This window comes from Aulonocara stuartgranti (assembly GCF_965226115.1).
Source record: "Aulonocara stuartgranti genome assembly, chromosome: 14".
In the NCBI taxonomy this organism is placed as follows: domain Eukaryota; kingdom Metazoa; phylum Chordata; class Actinopteri; order Cichliformes; family Cichlidae; genus Aulonocara; species Aulonocara stuartgranti.
The window spans coordinates 16236623-16252064 of NC_138950.1; the positions used below are offsets into that span (position 1 = coordinate 16236623).

The 15442-nt window shown below is 41.2% G+C and overlaps 1 protein-coding gene and 1 long non-coding RNA gene across 3 annotated transcripts; one reads left to right on the forward strand and one right to left on the reverse strand.

Annotated features, from left to right (window-relative positions):
- Positions 1-1027: 1027 nt before the first annotated feature.
- LOC309687033 (low affinity immunoglobulin gamma Fc region receptor III-B-like) lies at positions 1028-3680 on the reverse strand. 2 transcript variants are annotated; one of them, XM_082501699.1, is made up of 6 exons: positions 3610-3680; positions 3483-3518; positions 3066-3356; positions 2282-2554; positions 1718-1990; positions 1028-1580 (listed from the first exon to the last, which is right to left on the reverse strand). In XM_082501699.1, exons 1-6 carry the CDS (start codon positions 3632-3634, stop codon positions 1276-1278), a joined length of 1203 nt encoding a protein of 400 aa, XP_082357825.1. In that variant the 5' UTR covers positions 3635-3680; the 3' UTR covers positions 1028-1275. The 2 variants fall into 2 exon arrangements, with proteins under 2 accessions (XP_082357825.1, XP_082357826.1); XM_082501700.1 differs by having other exon boundaries at positions 1465-1620.
- A 760-nt stretch (positions 3681-4440) lies between these two features.
- On the forward strand, positions 4441-10376 carry LOC309687756. The gene is made up of 3 exons (XR_014270845.1): positions 4441-4514; positions 5967-6155; positions 10195-10376. It is a non-coding gene; the product is annotated as an uncharacterized lncRNA (long non-coding RNA).
- Positions 10377-15442: the final 5066 nt, after the last annotated feature.

A 15442-nucleotide genomic window follows, 5' to 3' on the forward strand; every position in this document is an offset into this window, starting at 1 on the left:
TCAGAGACTGGAATGGAGCGTATGCCAACAGTGAGGACGACAGCATCTTCTCTGGATTTCTGCTTTACTCAGACAAGCCGTGATGCACACTTTGTGTTTACTATCACAAAGTCTGAATACTGGTGGTGCTAGTGTACATGCTGGTCTGCACGTCTTCTATTATTGCCTAGCCTCTTCTTAAGAAGGGATAGTACTCGCCACACAATAATGCTGCTGCAGATTAGCGCTCCAAAGTTTTGATTGACACCACCCTAATTAAATATAATGGTTAAATACAGTCCAATTTTTTTTAAGATAGTGAGTAAAGCATCCCAAGAAATACCACTGAGTTAATTATTGGAAGATGGCGTTCACAAGTAGTAAATAAATGAATCTCCTGTTATCCAGACAGAAGAAACTAAGTTTTTTTTAAAATGATAAAAGTGTAAAAGTTCAATATTTAGCATAAAAAATGTATAATTTATCCAACATTTTTGTGCACATGCAGTGCCTCCTTATGTTAAAGCATCCTAATTAAAAGTAGCAGCAGTAAGTGAGAGATTGTGCAGAAGTTTATTATTCAGCTACCAACGCAAAAGATAAAGCACAAAAATATGATCAGTGCTGTTTATCTATTTGTCAGCAAGATTACTGTGTTCCTCTACTGATTCCTTCAGTTAACCTTCAAGTCAATGCCCTGACCCAGTGTCACCCTTGCCTCATTTGCATGAAACGAAAAAAAAAGCTCCTTCGTTTTGGGTCCTACTTTTTTCTCACGATTTAACTGCTGCTTCCTTTTTAGTTGTTTTCACCCATAATGACCTAAGCTGTGTGAACATGTATGCAAAAAGCGATCAATAGAAAAGACAAATGTGTTCAAAATAGTCACCACTGATAGCTGCATCATTAATCTTAATGTAAACCTGTCAAAAAATGACTGCACCCCTGTGTCTTATTAAACCAGTGATTGTAATATATAAGAAGTTCTGCTCAAATATGGAGCAGTAAAAAGAAATTGTGTTCACAGAAAATAAAATCCAGCAGTACATAACATTTTGTGAAATGCTTTATTTGACTTTAACATGTATGTGTTAGATATTTCCAACAATTCTGGTACAGCGCTTGATGTTTGTTAACTGGAGATATCAGAATTTCAGGTGCAGGACCTCATATATGAGATTTCTAGTTGTACAAAGTACAAATACAAAAGATGAAAAATTGCACAGTTAAATACAGAAGTGTGACAATGACCCAGCGTGATTAGTAGAGAGATTGTGTGTAATGTATGCTAAGTTATCAAAGAGAATCTGCAGAGTCCCCAGACATGTCACCGGATTCCTCAAATGGATTTGCCTGATCTTGAGTTGTAGCTGAGTCAAAATCCTGGTCTGTAGTCAGCAAACTGGTTGGGACTGCTTGTGAAGTCAGTGGAGGCGCTTGTGATGGTGTGCTCTTTACTGGAGTGAACTGGATCGGCTGGTGAGAGGAGAGGTTAGGGGAGGTTGGTAATGAAGCAGCAGCAGGTGGGAAGTCATCTGTGGCTGAAGCAAGGCGAAATACTGGCCTTTGTCCAGGATGAAGAGGTGGCATCTTCTCAGGTTCTGTTGGGTCAGAGATGAGATGGCCTCTGAGGCTGTGCAACTTTTACACACAAAGTATCACATTTTTAGCAATCCATTAGGAACTTTGGGGCTTATCGGTGTAGAACAAATGCTGGGGTAAATTAAAATTTAAATACCTCTTATTTGTCCAAAGTTTTTGGGTTCACTGGACTTCGAGAGGCCCAACTGAGGCACCCTGGCCTTGCAGCTGTACAGCCCTGGAGTCTGTTTCACTACATTATAGTTGTCAGAGGTTGCAGGTCCCAGTCGCCTGTTATTTTTGTAGAAATAGAAGTCTATCGGAGGGGCAGGAGCAGGGGCGTTGTACTGCACATGGCAAATGAGCTTCATCCTCTTTAGCTGAGTATCATAGTTGGGGATGATCTCCAAAATTGGCTGTGACAGAACCTCTGTGACAGAAGACATTGATTTAATTTAAGAAAAAAACAAGTGGTAGGTCATGAGGCTAAGAATATTTATGTTCAATTGTACTAACAGGAATAACTTAACATTGTGGGAAATATGGGCTTTCTTGCTCAGCATTAAAGGAGAAGGTCTATACACACCAAGTTTAGCACTAGGTGTAAAAATGGATCACTTATAAGAACACTATCTAGATTAGCACATCTCTCAAAGCATGCTGTCATTCCTTTAACTACACCACACCTAAGATAAGAACACACAATTCGGTGTAATCTCACCTAAGATCTGTACATGAGCACCAGCAGAAATGACAGAGAGTGTTTGTCTCCTCACATCCCAGGAAGCCCTGCAAGAATATACTCCTAGGTCCTCAAGGCTCAAGTTGGTCAGATAGAAATCTGGCTCGTGACCGTTTTGTCTCATTACTTCAACGCCATCTTTGTACAAAATAATCTCTTCAAGTCGGGGGTTCCCTCTGACACGACATGTCACCTCCAATGTGCTCCCGACAAGTTGAGGATGTCGTGGGACTTGCAGAATCGCCCAGCCACCTACGGAAACACCACAGAGTTACCTCTGAATAACTTCCAATCTTACATTAGTAAAGCAATGGGAGAAATTCACTAATTTCCTAACATTTAATGTAACAACATCTAACAATAATGCGTAATGCTACAATGCAAGAAGGGGAGGTTAAGGTACTCTATAATACAGCCTGCACCCCTGATATACTGTCTAGTTATAACATAAGGTGGGGAAAAGATACCACATAAGTACAAAAAAACCCAAACAAAACAAGTCCTTGTTGTACCAAATTGACATTTTAAGTAGAATTATAGAAGATTTATATGTTAAACCCTAGAAAGTCACAGTATAAGTTGCAGGCTGTATTAAGAAGTGCTGCCATCACTCACAGCATGTCTTAGATGAGCTGCACAGAAAACCTAAAGTTGAAAAGAAGCTTATAGATGTTCAATGCTCCAGTGTTAGGATTACACAGGAAGAAAGAAGCCTAACGTGCAAAGCAATTTTATTTCTTTCATGCAGACAAACAGATCTTACCGTCCACCTTGAGCTCCACAGGGACACTTTGCTGGGTGCGAATCTTTCCCACCTTCGTGTTTCTTATTCCTTGGCAGTAGTATTTCCCGCTCTCTTGAACTTTGGAATTCCAGAGTTTTAATTCCCCCCCAGTCTGTGAGAGCTCCTCAGAGCCCCTGAACCACAGGTAGGTCCAGTTAGACCTGTGCACATCAGGAATACTGCATCTCAAGTGTGCTCTCTCCCCCGAGAAGATCCTTGAATGTCCTGACACCAACTCGATGTTGGCTCTGAAAGACGTCTCAGTGGGAACTGCAGAAAAAAAGAAGAATACGTTTAAAGGATCTATTTTGGTAATGAGTGTAAATCCTGAGATCACTTCTAAAATAATATCTGTGCAAATTGAAAGTATATTTGTAAAGAATATTTGGTCCATACCATGAGACACTACAATCTGTGAGAGTGCTGAAAAAACTGAAAGAGAAAATAATCAAGTTTAAATGACAGTTACATCAGGTCAGTATGTAAAAGTACATTTTCATTAAATGAGCTGAAGAAAACTCACCAAAGAGAGAGATGAGCTTGTCCATTTTGGAGACTCTTCAAGAAACAGAAACCGATCGAGTATTTATTCATTTTCACTAAAAGGAGAAGTGAAAATGCTTCTTCCCCCCCTCGGGGTGCGCCATATCAGGACATCCTTCTTACCAAAAAGATTTCTACCCTAGGCTAAAATTAATTTCATGGTAAACCACATCATGTGGCAAATTGTCTTTTATGCTGTGAAGGCATTTTTTTGACATGGTCACATCACAGGAAGAATAATTACAAGTAAATGGGAACTGACCATTTTTAACACAGGAAACATTTCTATCCTGATAGCAGGGATCTCTTCCTTCATCAAGAGACCACAAGGAGTCACTGAATCGTTTGATGAGAATGAAAACCATGTGGATCGTGTTTTATTTCCCCCACAGTCACCTGTTATCTGACCCCCCTGTGGGAGGTTTTGGACTGATGTGTTGCACAGTCCTCCCCAACAACACTATTTTTCTTCATCTGTTTAATGTGGAAACTTGATATTTTCTAGAATTAGCAAACACAGTTGTTCTGTTTATTTGTTATTGTAAAATGAAGGTGTTTGTTTTATATGTTTCTATGATAGATTCACATTTCATTTAGTTCATATATTTGTTGGAAAGGGTTAAAAATGGATTGGATAAAACAAACGTGTAGCTAGCATTGATTAAAAACGTGTCTAAAATATGTGATTACAAAAGAAGGGTTTGTTAAAAGTGTTATAAAGTGTAAAGTGCTGTAAAGTTTGTTTGAGGTAGAGTTTGTGATGGTCACGTGACCAGAGTTTAGCTGAGAGCACATCCATGGCATTGTGGGTCAGAACTAGCATGGATACAGAGCTACAGCCACAACAGTAATGTTATTGTGCATGTGGTCTAAGAAGCGCACATGGTAATGGTTTTCATGTACAGTATATTGTATATATCATGTTGTATAAATGTTTTATATTGGCGATAAGAGGATATTTTCAGTAATATCCGTTATGTTGCATTTTTCCTGTTCCGCTAGCTCGAGACTGTTTATTGACACTAACATGAGAGACTTTAATGGGTTTCAGAGATATTTACGTTGTAAACTGTGTTTTCTGTAGTTTTCACGGTGTCTGAAGAAAATGAGAAAGAGAGAGAGAGAAATAATCTTCCGAAGACGTCAATATCAATCAATCAATCTTTATTTATAAAGCACTTTTCATACAAAAAAAAATGTAGCACAAAGTGCTTTACATGGTTAAAAGCAGCCCACTCCACCCCACCCTCCAACTCACTCCCCACACTCTCATTAACATAAACAATGTGAATACACACATACCCCCCCCCCCCCCACACACACACACACACACACACACACACACGCACACTTAAAGAGTAAAATTGGGCTGGGTACGCATGTGCCAAGTGAGGAAACACTATAACAGGGAGCCGTCTGCACCGGGAGCCAATCACAGACCGCAGCCTCCAGGCTGGGCACACAGCAGGAGGGAGGCAAAGGAGCCCCCCAACCAGGCTGAGAGGACCCCCAGAGCCCCAGCAGCCACGGTCGATCACAGCCCCGGTGCAGAGAGCGCCCTCCGAGGAAACACTGGAGACATGACACAATAGGATATGTACAGGGTAAAACGATAAAATAAATAAGAACGGGATACAATATAAATATAAATAGAGTAAGAAGATTAAAAAATTAATAAGAATAAAATCAATAAATATTAGGTAAAGCCTAAATTAATAATAGAATAACCGGATAGAATAAATAAGCATAAAATAAATAAACATTAAGTAAAAGCTAAATTAAAAAGGTGGGTCTTGAGCCTGTTCTTAAAAACAGATGCGTGATGATGCGTCGCCATTGTTTGTTGGACCCCTGTAGTTACAGTTAAATCAAGCTAATTGAAATAATACACATTTTACACTTTATTATTGTAGTACCGATGCAAAAACAGCTCGCAGCCTGCTATAAGCTGTTTTTCTTACGGCACTGTGCAAAATGTCATGAGTCACCCCTCGTGTCTTTATATTTTACCAGGGAAATGAGAAATAGGTGCAGCGATTTATTGAAATGTGAAAAAACAGCATATCAGGCAAAAATAAAATTTGTATAATTCTAACAAGCTTGACGATCAATATTTGGAATGATGACTGTTATTCTTGTACACAGTCCAAACTGTCTGAGGCAGTTTTCTTTTAATTTCTTTAAGAAGTCTTCCGGAATATTTCTCCAGGCTTTTGGAAGGACACTTAAAGCTCTTTAGCTTAGCATTTAGATTTAGTAATGCTGAAGTTCAGGCTGTGGGGAGGCCAATCCATGACTGACAGTGTCCCATTGTGTGTGTGTGTTGTTTAAATCCAGGTATGCTTTCATTGAACCGCAGTGTGAATATATTCAGCTGCCAATCAGTCATTTTCCAGATAGTGGCCATGGCAGAGCCTCCACCGTGTTTTTCAGATGGCTGTAGACACTTACTCTTCGGCAGAAGAGCATCTGTGACCACATCAAACCTCGAAGCAGATGGTCTGTGGCAGCAGAAGACCACACCAGGTACCACTTAGTTAAAAACAGGAGACCGAGGCTGCAGTTCACATGGGTTTAACTTAGATTGAGCCTAAAGCAGTTTATCTACATTAAGATATTATAAGATATATAAATAAATGGAATGACACTCCATGTTTTTATAAAATTCACTGCCAAAAATACCACAACCTCATTGCACACGTTTAAAATAAGCTTTTGTTGAGCTGTACTCACAAAATGTAAAATATTATTTGTTGCATTATTCTTTCGAGCTCATTTGAACCCTTTTAGTGAAAATTAATCACTGGGGGTTTTTCACAGGAAGGGTGTGTTTTCTTGTTCTCTTTTTCTTTTCTCTGATTTTTCCTTGAGTCAAGAGGTCTTGAGCAATAGTTCTTGAGGCTTTCTTGGCTTCTCTTTTGTTTTTCTTGTTTTTTAGTCGACTCCTTATACCTGACAATATTCATGGGAATGTGTTTTTTTTGTTTTTTTTGTCTTTATTTGTTACAGACAATATAACTAAGGACCATTTTTAAATTGTATCTTCAGGCATTTTTTTTATTAGCAGCCTGTCACAGAAACATATTTTGTGGTTCAATCAGTGAAAATATTGGAAAAATATTTAAGATAAAACAGTTTGAAAGCCACTAAATACTAGTTTAGCACCAAAAAGGTGATTGAAACCTCAGCAGGGTATGAAGTGTGTCCTTACAAATTTAAGTAAATTGGACAAATGTAGAGCAAAAGAAGAAGTGAGAGGCCTAAAATGCTATCAACAGCAGATCACCAGCCACGTCATGAAAAACACATCCTTAAGATATGCTGCCAAGAAGCCACCCTTAAAGTGTTCCCCTACTGGATACCATACAGAACAGTAGACACAGCTAAAATTCTGGGTTAATTCCACTTCATTCCTGACTTGCAAAATCGTGACAATCACAGTCATGTGAAACATAAAAGGAACCACAACAGTCCATCTGACTTTTCTATTTTTATTAATCACGCACCCATAGATGCAAATATACTAATACTGCCCCAATAAGTTACATTTAAATAAAAGACATATTCTGTTCATTTCTCCCATGTCACACAACAACAAACCTATAAGGTAAAAAAGATGCAGTTTAACATGTTTTTTAAAAACCTGATAAATGGCTTCTGCATACATTCGAGCAGCATTCAATGTTTTTTTTAATCTCCTGTAAATATTACAGGATTATCGTCTCCGACTTCATCCAGAAGGAGGATTAACCAACACTGTATAGAAAAATTAAATCACTTCTGTACATTCAGCTTGTGACTGGAGGTCAGCCATGAAAAAAAGGAGTATTTCTACAGGTGTAACTGGAGGATTTCTCGACATAAATGGAATATGCAACACACAGCACAGATTACAAACAACCACTGGGAGTCCCCCACTACCTCACTAACTTCACCCTACCCATTACTTTGTTAGATACAACTTGGGAATTAAGGGCCTACATACCCCGGAGACATACACTTAAAATAAATCCTCATCTGATAGTTCCATCCGGATATTGTCTGTTTTATCCTCTCTGTACATAAAAGGGCGAACAATAGCTGAGGTACAGAAGATGCCACAGTGGGTGACAAGCAGATGTGTTTCAGAAAAACTTTGAATGGAGCCGCTCTGTTTCCACTGCACAGCTGGATTGAGGATATCAGCAAGTCTAAAACTTTAACAGGTCCAGACTGTAACAGTGACAGACCCCTAACTGAGTGTTGCTGGCCTCCAGGAATCTACCTTGTGATTCCTGTGGTTCAAAATTATCTGAAATTTTAGTAAACACTCTTATTTGCTTTCTGGTGCAGAGTCAGGAGCATTCATACCACTCTGGCAGCTGCAGCCAGCCTAGCCGTATCCACAGGTGACAGAAAGCTTCTACGCTTTGGTTTTTCTGCATACTAATTTACAACAAAACATTTAGCAGTTTTACATTTATTGTTCAGAGACGAGAGTGGCATTAAGCTTCTCATCTTACTCTCTCCAAGAAAGCAAATAAATGCACAACCCAAAAATAACAAACTTGTCAAACTCAGCAGTGTTCAAAGAGGTCAAGAATGAAAGCTTTTCATGTGCATTTCTATAATCAGAGCTATCGCCATCTGGTGGCTTTCTGATAGAATGCAGGTTTTTACTCAAAATATTTTTATAGAACAATTGTGGATACAGTTAACAAAAAAGAAAGGAAAAGAAAAACAAAGGGAAACGCGTCACCCTCGGCAGAGGTGGGTAGTAACGAGTTACATTTACTCCGTTACATTTACTTGAGTAAGTTTTTGAAAAAAATGTACTTTTAAAGTACCTTTTTTGCACGATACTTTTTACTTTTACTTGAGTACATTTGTGAAGAAGAAACGGTACTTTTACTCCACTACATTTGCAAAATTTGACTCGTTACTTTTTAAAAAATAATTAGTTTAACACATTAGATAACATGCCACCAGTGGAGTTTCCGGTAACTTTTTTACCAATCAGATGTGGCCACGCAGTCACATGACCAGTTTGAAACTGTGGCGGGCAGAGAGACCCAAGCGTTTCAAAGTAGCGGACACACGGAAAGAAGAAACATTAACAACATGGCAGAGCCTTCCCTCCCCATCTTCAGCTGCCTCCCTCTTCCCGCTCCACCACAACCACCCACACATGCAGGACCTTGGAGTAGGGGTATGTCACCAGGGTGCAGAGGAGGCTACCCCCCTCTGTCCCCTTCTGGCTGCCTCTGCCTCAATTTTATCCCACAACTTAGACATTCACATTACTCACACTCTCATTACACATACATATAGGATCTTGGGGGTGGGCACGATACACGGAATCCAAACTACCATCAGGGTGTACACCCCACCCCTGGCGTCGTTGCCCACCTCTCAATTTTAAATACACGTAGACATTGAGGGCTAGCAGGAGGGACCATGCGCTTACCTGCTGCTCTCTGGCAGGTAGCTCCATGCCCTCCTGGGTTTTAAATGCACCTTAGAACACACATGCATCAACACTACATATGAGCGGGTGGAGGGAGGTTTAGAGTCTTCACACACCCCCGTTCTCTGCTGCCTGTTGGAGCGGGGGGGCTAGGAGGAGTTGGCCGTCCGACTGCGGTCTGGAGTGTGGGGCCTCCCTGCTGCTGCGGAGTCGGGGCGGTCTGCCTCCCCCCACCGCAGGGAAAAGGGTAACACCACCTGGGTCTGGGTGCAGTTCCCCCCCTCCAGGGGCAAGGATACCTAGACCCGGGGCTTAGAGTACGCTTGGGGAGTGTGATCGTGTGTACAGCGTCTCTTTATGTCTGTCTCCACGTTGGTTGAGTGTGGAGTAAGTGCATATGAGAGCATGAGGGTGGGAATGGATGTTTGTGTCTGTGTGTGCCTGTATGTCTGTGTCTATATGTCAGGTTGGGTGTCAGACGCCACCTCTCTGGGGACATCTCAGGCCCTCCAAGGTTTGGAGGCCTATCTCCACCCACCACTCCCCCTGCCAGTGGCGGACTCCCTCAGACATTGGTGCGTTGGTTGTTCTTTGTGTCTGGGGATGGGCGTCCAGGTACACACCGGCTCACTCCTTGGCGGCCGTTTATCGGGGCCTGGAGCCTGGGGCTCGGTCGGGCCACTTCGGAGGTGGGGTGCCCCCGGCCTCTCGGCCTGGGGCTCGGTCACTCAGGCGCGGCTGCCCCTCTGTTGGTCTTCCTTGGTCTCTTGTGTTCTGGGGGCCTCTGGATGTCTGGAGTGTTGATCTCCTCCATACCTGCTTCATGCCCTGGAGGACGGGGCTGTGGCCCCCCCACACCCTCTAGCAGATCATTACATGAAGGAACCTTTTAAAAAAACAAGCGCATCCATGCTCACAGGTGTACACACGGGTGATCACACCCACAAACTACACCCTTTTTGGCTCCTACCTCAAAGCACACTGTGTTCTGTTGATCTTATGTGCTGCACAATAATGTTTAGTATTTAGTATTTACTGTCATATTCCCATATATCATTGTGATGTTGTTTATTCTATTACTCTTGTTCTCTTCTGCTTGTTTTCTTTTTTCTTTCTCAGCAGGTGATCGAGGTGATTGATATATGCATTTTTTTTTCTTTTTCTTTTTTTTCTGCCCGTTCTTTTGGTTTTTGTTTTTTGCCCTTCTCCCCCGTCCCTCTTCTCAGCTTGTTTCTCTTTCCCTCTTTCTTTCTCTCCTTCTTTCCCCCAGTCAAGTCTGTCCCGTATTCAGTAAGTGAAAATAAAATAAACAATAAGAGGTGAATCAAATGGACCATTATGGCAAGGCTGGGATGGTCAATTTGGTAAAGTAAATCCGTTGGGCATCTTTCTTTGCCTTTAGACAACAATTCTGATGGCAAAAGAGCCAAACGGGACAGGCAAAAGAAAAAAAAAAAAAAACAAAAAAAAAAAAACATGGCAGAGCCAGTCATCTACGCTAGAGCGGGGCGGATCTAGAGAAATTTTCTTAGGGTGGCATGAGGGTGGCAAAGGAATCAAATGGGGTGGCAAAATCAAAGCCTTTTTTTTTTCCAAACACATATGCAGGTGGTTACATATGGTTAGAATAATTCAAATGCAGTAAGTATACACGTTTTTCATATAAATATAGTCTAGAATTTAATTATTCTCTGTAGTCCACATAATTAAACACTTTAGTTACATAAAACATGTGAGTTTTGATTGTATGTACTGTATAGCCTGTATAATAAATAAATATGTAGCCCAACAAGTATAAAATCCAGAAAGCTACACAACATGGGGCGGTTCATTTACAAACACAAGTCTAACTTAAGTTTCACACTGTTTTTTGTTAGAAAACAATCACATTGTTAGATGCTTAAATTACACAATATGTCAGAAATCTGCACTATCATGAACAAAAATGTAAACCTAATTTTTCATGATTTGTTGGATCAACCCACAGAGGTCTGTAATACAACAGCCGTTTTTGACTCCTTTTGAGTTTATGTTTGTATTTCACCCTCAAAGTGTTTCATTTTATTTTTTCCCCCTTGCCTTGTTTGGTGTCATTCTTTTCAGCTCAACTGAATTTAGTTGTTTTTTTCACTGACATACTGCATTAGTATTACTGATCTGAAATCACACAAAGAACTTAAAATCCTAGTAGTATTTTTTTTCTGTAAAAAAAAAAACAGTAAATGTTTATAACTTGAAATGCAAATATAAATTGTACATTTTGTAAACATATACAACTATTTATCTAAAAATGCAGCCAATACACCTGCTGTTTTTTTTCTTCATTTTGTACAACCATTTAAAAATATTACTAAAACTAAAATGAGAGAACAATCAGGTTTCGCAATAAGATGCCCCACAAATGATGTGTGCCAGTAAAAAAAAAACTTTGTCCACCAAAAGACAGAACAGCGCAGGGATAAACCTGCAGGCCTGACAACAGGTGTATCACTCCGCTGGTTTTCTACTTAGTGACAGTGTTTACACTGCAATGTGCCTTTGTGACATTCATTAGTGCCCTCACTGACACACAAAACAAAACGACTACACAACAGAACAACTACACAAGACAACACAACACACTAAGTAAACACGCCACACTAAACGTCACAAATCTCCCACATCTAAAAACTCTCTCTCTCACTCGCTCGCTCTGTCTCGCTGCCGTTACCGTCACTCCTAAAACTTTTCCCTCTTCCTAAACAACCAAATCCCACGTGTTGACTGTTTTTTTTAATTGGTCGACATGGTACATTCGTCCACCGATAGGAAAGAGGTGGCTCAGGAGAACTCAGCCATCAGTTTGCTGTGACAGCTGGAGGCTCAGCTAAGCCCGCCCAGCATCCTGCTCCATCAGCTGAATCCATACAGCCATCACCTGTCTCCACTGGGAGCTCCAGAGAGCCCTCACAGCCACCTGGGTTTCCCACATCAGCTGGAGTCGTAGCCCAGCATGTCCTGCATCCTGTCACGCTACCACCTACAAAACCACCTGCAGCTGCTACGCCACCAGCTCAACTGCCTGCATCTGCCATGCCGTCATCTGCTCAACCGGCCGTGGCATCCACACCGTCGCCTGCAGCTCTTCCATCTGAATACACCATCACCGTCTGCCATTTCTACGCCCATGCCTGGTCCTGCCACACCTGGTTCCACCTCGCCTGGTCCCGCCATGCCTCAGGCTGAGGTCAATGCGTTGTTTGGACTAGCCACTGTCAGGCCTGCCCCTGCCAAGCCACGTCCAGCGTGCCAAGCCGCCCGAGGGTCATCGCCTGTGCCCGCTTTGCCATCGCCACTTTCCCCATGGTCGGTCTCCGGACCTGCTTTGCCACAGTTGCTGCCGCTGGCCCCGCAGTTGGCCTCTCGAACTGTTTCATTATAAACACTGTCGGTCGGTCAGTTGACTGGACGTAGTTGCGGTTGCTCTCATTGTGGTGTACTACACTGAAGCTAAGTCTACTCCGAAGCCAAAGTACCAGTACACCAAGAAACCCGGCCCTCAGATCACGGTCCACAGAGGCCTGACAGATTTTCCACTCACACTTATTTTACACAGAGCCATTTGGAGAAAAAGGCCATGCAGGAAGAACTGGTTTACCTGGGCCACCTTGCATCAGTGGGCTATGGGCTTCATCTATGGGCTTAAAGGGAGAAAATGGTATGCACTTTAAAATGACTTTATAAGAAAGGAATATTTTATTATGCTATTTACTCATTGGCCACTTTATTATTTAGGTATGCAAACATAGTCAAGACAACCTGCTGAACTTCAAGCTGAGCATCAGAATGGGGAAAAAACGATTTAAGTGACTTTAAGCATGGCATGATTATTAGTGCCACATGTGCGAAATAACCACTTGTAACAACCAAGGTACGCAGAAGAGTTTCTCTGAGTTCACAACACATCAAACCTCGAAGCAGATGGTCTACAACAGCAGAAGACTATACTGGTAATCTGGGTTGGATCTCCTTTTGCATTCAGAATTGTCCTTATTCTTCATGTCATTGATTCAACAAGGTGCTGGAAACATTTCTCAGATATTTTGGTCCATGTTGACAAGACAGCCACAGACAGACACACAGTTGCTGCAGATTTCTTGAAAAGTACTTAATGTCAGGTTCTAGAAACCAGTTTGGGATGATTTGACTTTTGTGACATTATACATACATACATATATACATACGTATGTACGGACGGACGGACAGACGGTTTTTACACACCGGTTCTTTAGAAACAATGACAGTAAAACCTAGGGATGGACCGAGCCGATATACAGTATCGATATCGGTCTGACCCTGACCTAAATTACTAGATCGTATATCGGGGAGAAAAAAAAAAGTAATCCGATCCATTAAATATCACAAAAGCACCTCAAAAAACTTGAGACATGGAGTAACCCATGTAGTGACCTTAGCACGTCGGAGCATTATGCGTCATCTGATAAAGCGGCTGTTGAGTGCGAGACCTGTCAGCGGTCTGGAGTTCACACTGAAAGCATTTGGAGCCTCGCCACATGCTGCCAAACCAGGTGTTGTGCCAAGGTAGTTATCCCAGACAAAATTTGTCCCCCTCTGCCCACAACAGAGTGAACAGCAGTGGGCTGAGCACACATCCCTGAGGGGCTCCAGTGCTCAGTGTGGTGGTGTTGGAGGTGCTGTTACTGATCCGGACTGTCTGAGGTCTCTCTGTCAGAAAGTCCAGGATCCAGTTGCAGAGGGAGGTGTTCAGGCGCAGCAGGCCTAGTTTTCCAATCAGGTGCTGAGGAATGATTGTGGATGGAGACGCTCAGAGACTGGAATGGAGCGTATGCCAACAGTGAGGACGACAGCATCTTCTCTGGATTTCTGCTTTACTCAGACAAGCCGTGATGCACACTTTGTGTTTACTATCACAAAGTCTGAATACTGGTGGTGCTAGTGTACATGCTGGTCTGCACGTCTTCTATTATTGCCTAGCCTCTTCTTAAGAAGGGATAGTACTCGCCACACAATAATGCTGCTGCAGATTAGCGCTCCAAAGTTTTGATTGACACCACCCTAATTAAATATAATGGTTAAATACAGTCCAATTTTTTTTAAGATAGTGAGTAAAGCATCCCAAGAAATACCACTGAGTTAATTATTGGAAGATGGCGTTCACAAGTAGTAAATAAATGAATCTCCTGTTATCCAGACAGAAGAAACTAAGTTTTTTTTAAAATGATAAAAGTGTAAAAGTTCAATATTTAGCATAAAAAATGTATAATTTATCCAACATTTTTGTGCACATGCAGTGCCTCCTTATGTTAAAGCATCCTAATTAAAAGTAGCAGCAGTAAGTGAGAGATTGTGCAGAAGTTTATTATTCAGCTACCAACGCAAAAGATAAAGCACAAAAATATGATCAGTGCTGTTTATCTATTTGTCAGCAAGATTACTGTGTTCCTCTACTGATTCCTTCAGTTAACCTTCAAGTCAATGCCCTGACCCAGTGTCACCCTTGCCTCATTTGCATGAAATGAAAAAGCTCCTTCCTTTTGGGTCCTACTTTTTTCTCACAATCTATGCAGCCCAGCTGAGATATACTGTTTACTGGTGTTCATCAGAATATACTTCAAAATGGAAGCATATAGAGTTAAATTATTGCCTATCATGTCATCCACAAGCAAGATTGGGAGAAGAAACTACCCAGCCCACGAACAAAAATCTCATCACTGAATTTACTATTAAACTCTGGTGGACAATAATGAAGAAATATAGAATTACAGAAGATTGTAAATTGCTGATTTGGCCTGCATACTCTCGAAAATTCCAAAGTGGACAATGGGATAGCACATTTTTAAGATGGGTCAATAAAGGAATTACAGCAATGTGTACATTAATAGATGGGACAACATTTAAATCTTTTGAGAATCTACAGAAACAATTCGGATTGGATAAATCAGATTTATTTAGGTACTTTCAATTAAGACACTTTTACAATACAGAAATTAGAAAGAAGCTCTCGAGAGAAAGAAATCGTATAATAGGAACAATAACAGGTGCATATAAAAATCTTCCATCAGGAATTCTGTCGAAATTATATGATGGCCTACAAAATTCGAATAGGAATGAAACATTATATATTAAACAAAAGTGGGAATCGGAACTACAAATTGAGTTGTCAGAGGATGATTGGCGATCCTTATGTCTCACACAGCATAACTCCACTAGCTCTAGACGATGGAGAGAATATGGCTGGAAAAATGTGATTAGGTTTTTTATTACTCCGTATATCAAAAGCAAGCAGTTGAAAACACCCCAACAATGCTGGAGATTATGTGGAGACTGGAACGCCAATCACTCACAT

Excerpts from the sequence above, each read along its gene's own strand:
- LOC309687033 (XM_082501699.1), bottom strand. The coding sequence starts at position 3,634 with ATGGACAAGCTCATCTCTCTCTTTG. Across the intron at positions 2,555-3,065 it reads TGTGGAGCTCAAGGTGGACG|GTGGCTGGGCGATTCTGCAA; the intron begins GTAAGATCTGTT and ends GTGTTTCCGTAG. Across the intron at positions 1,991-2,281 it reads TGCTCATGTACAGATCTTAG|AGGTTCTGTCACAGCCAATT; the intron begins GTGAGATTACAC and ends CTTCTGTCACAG.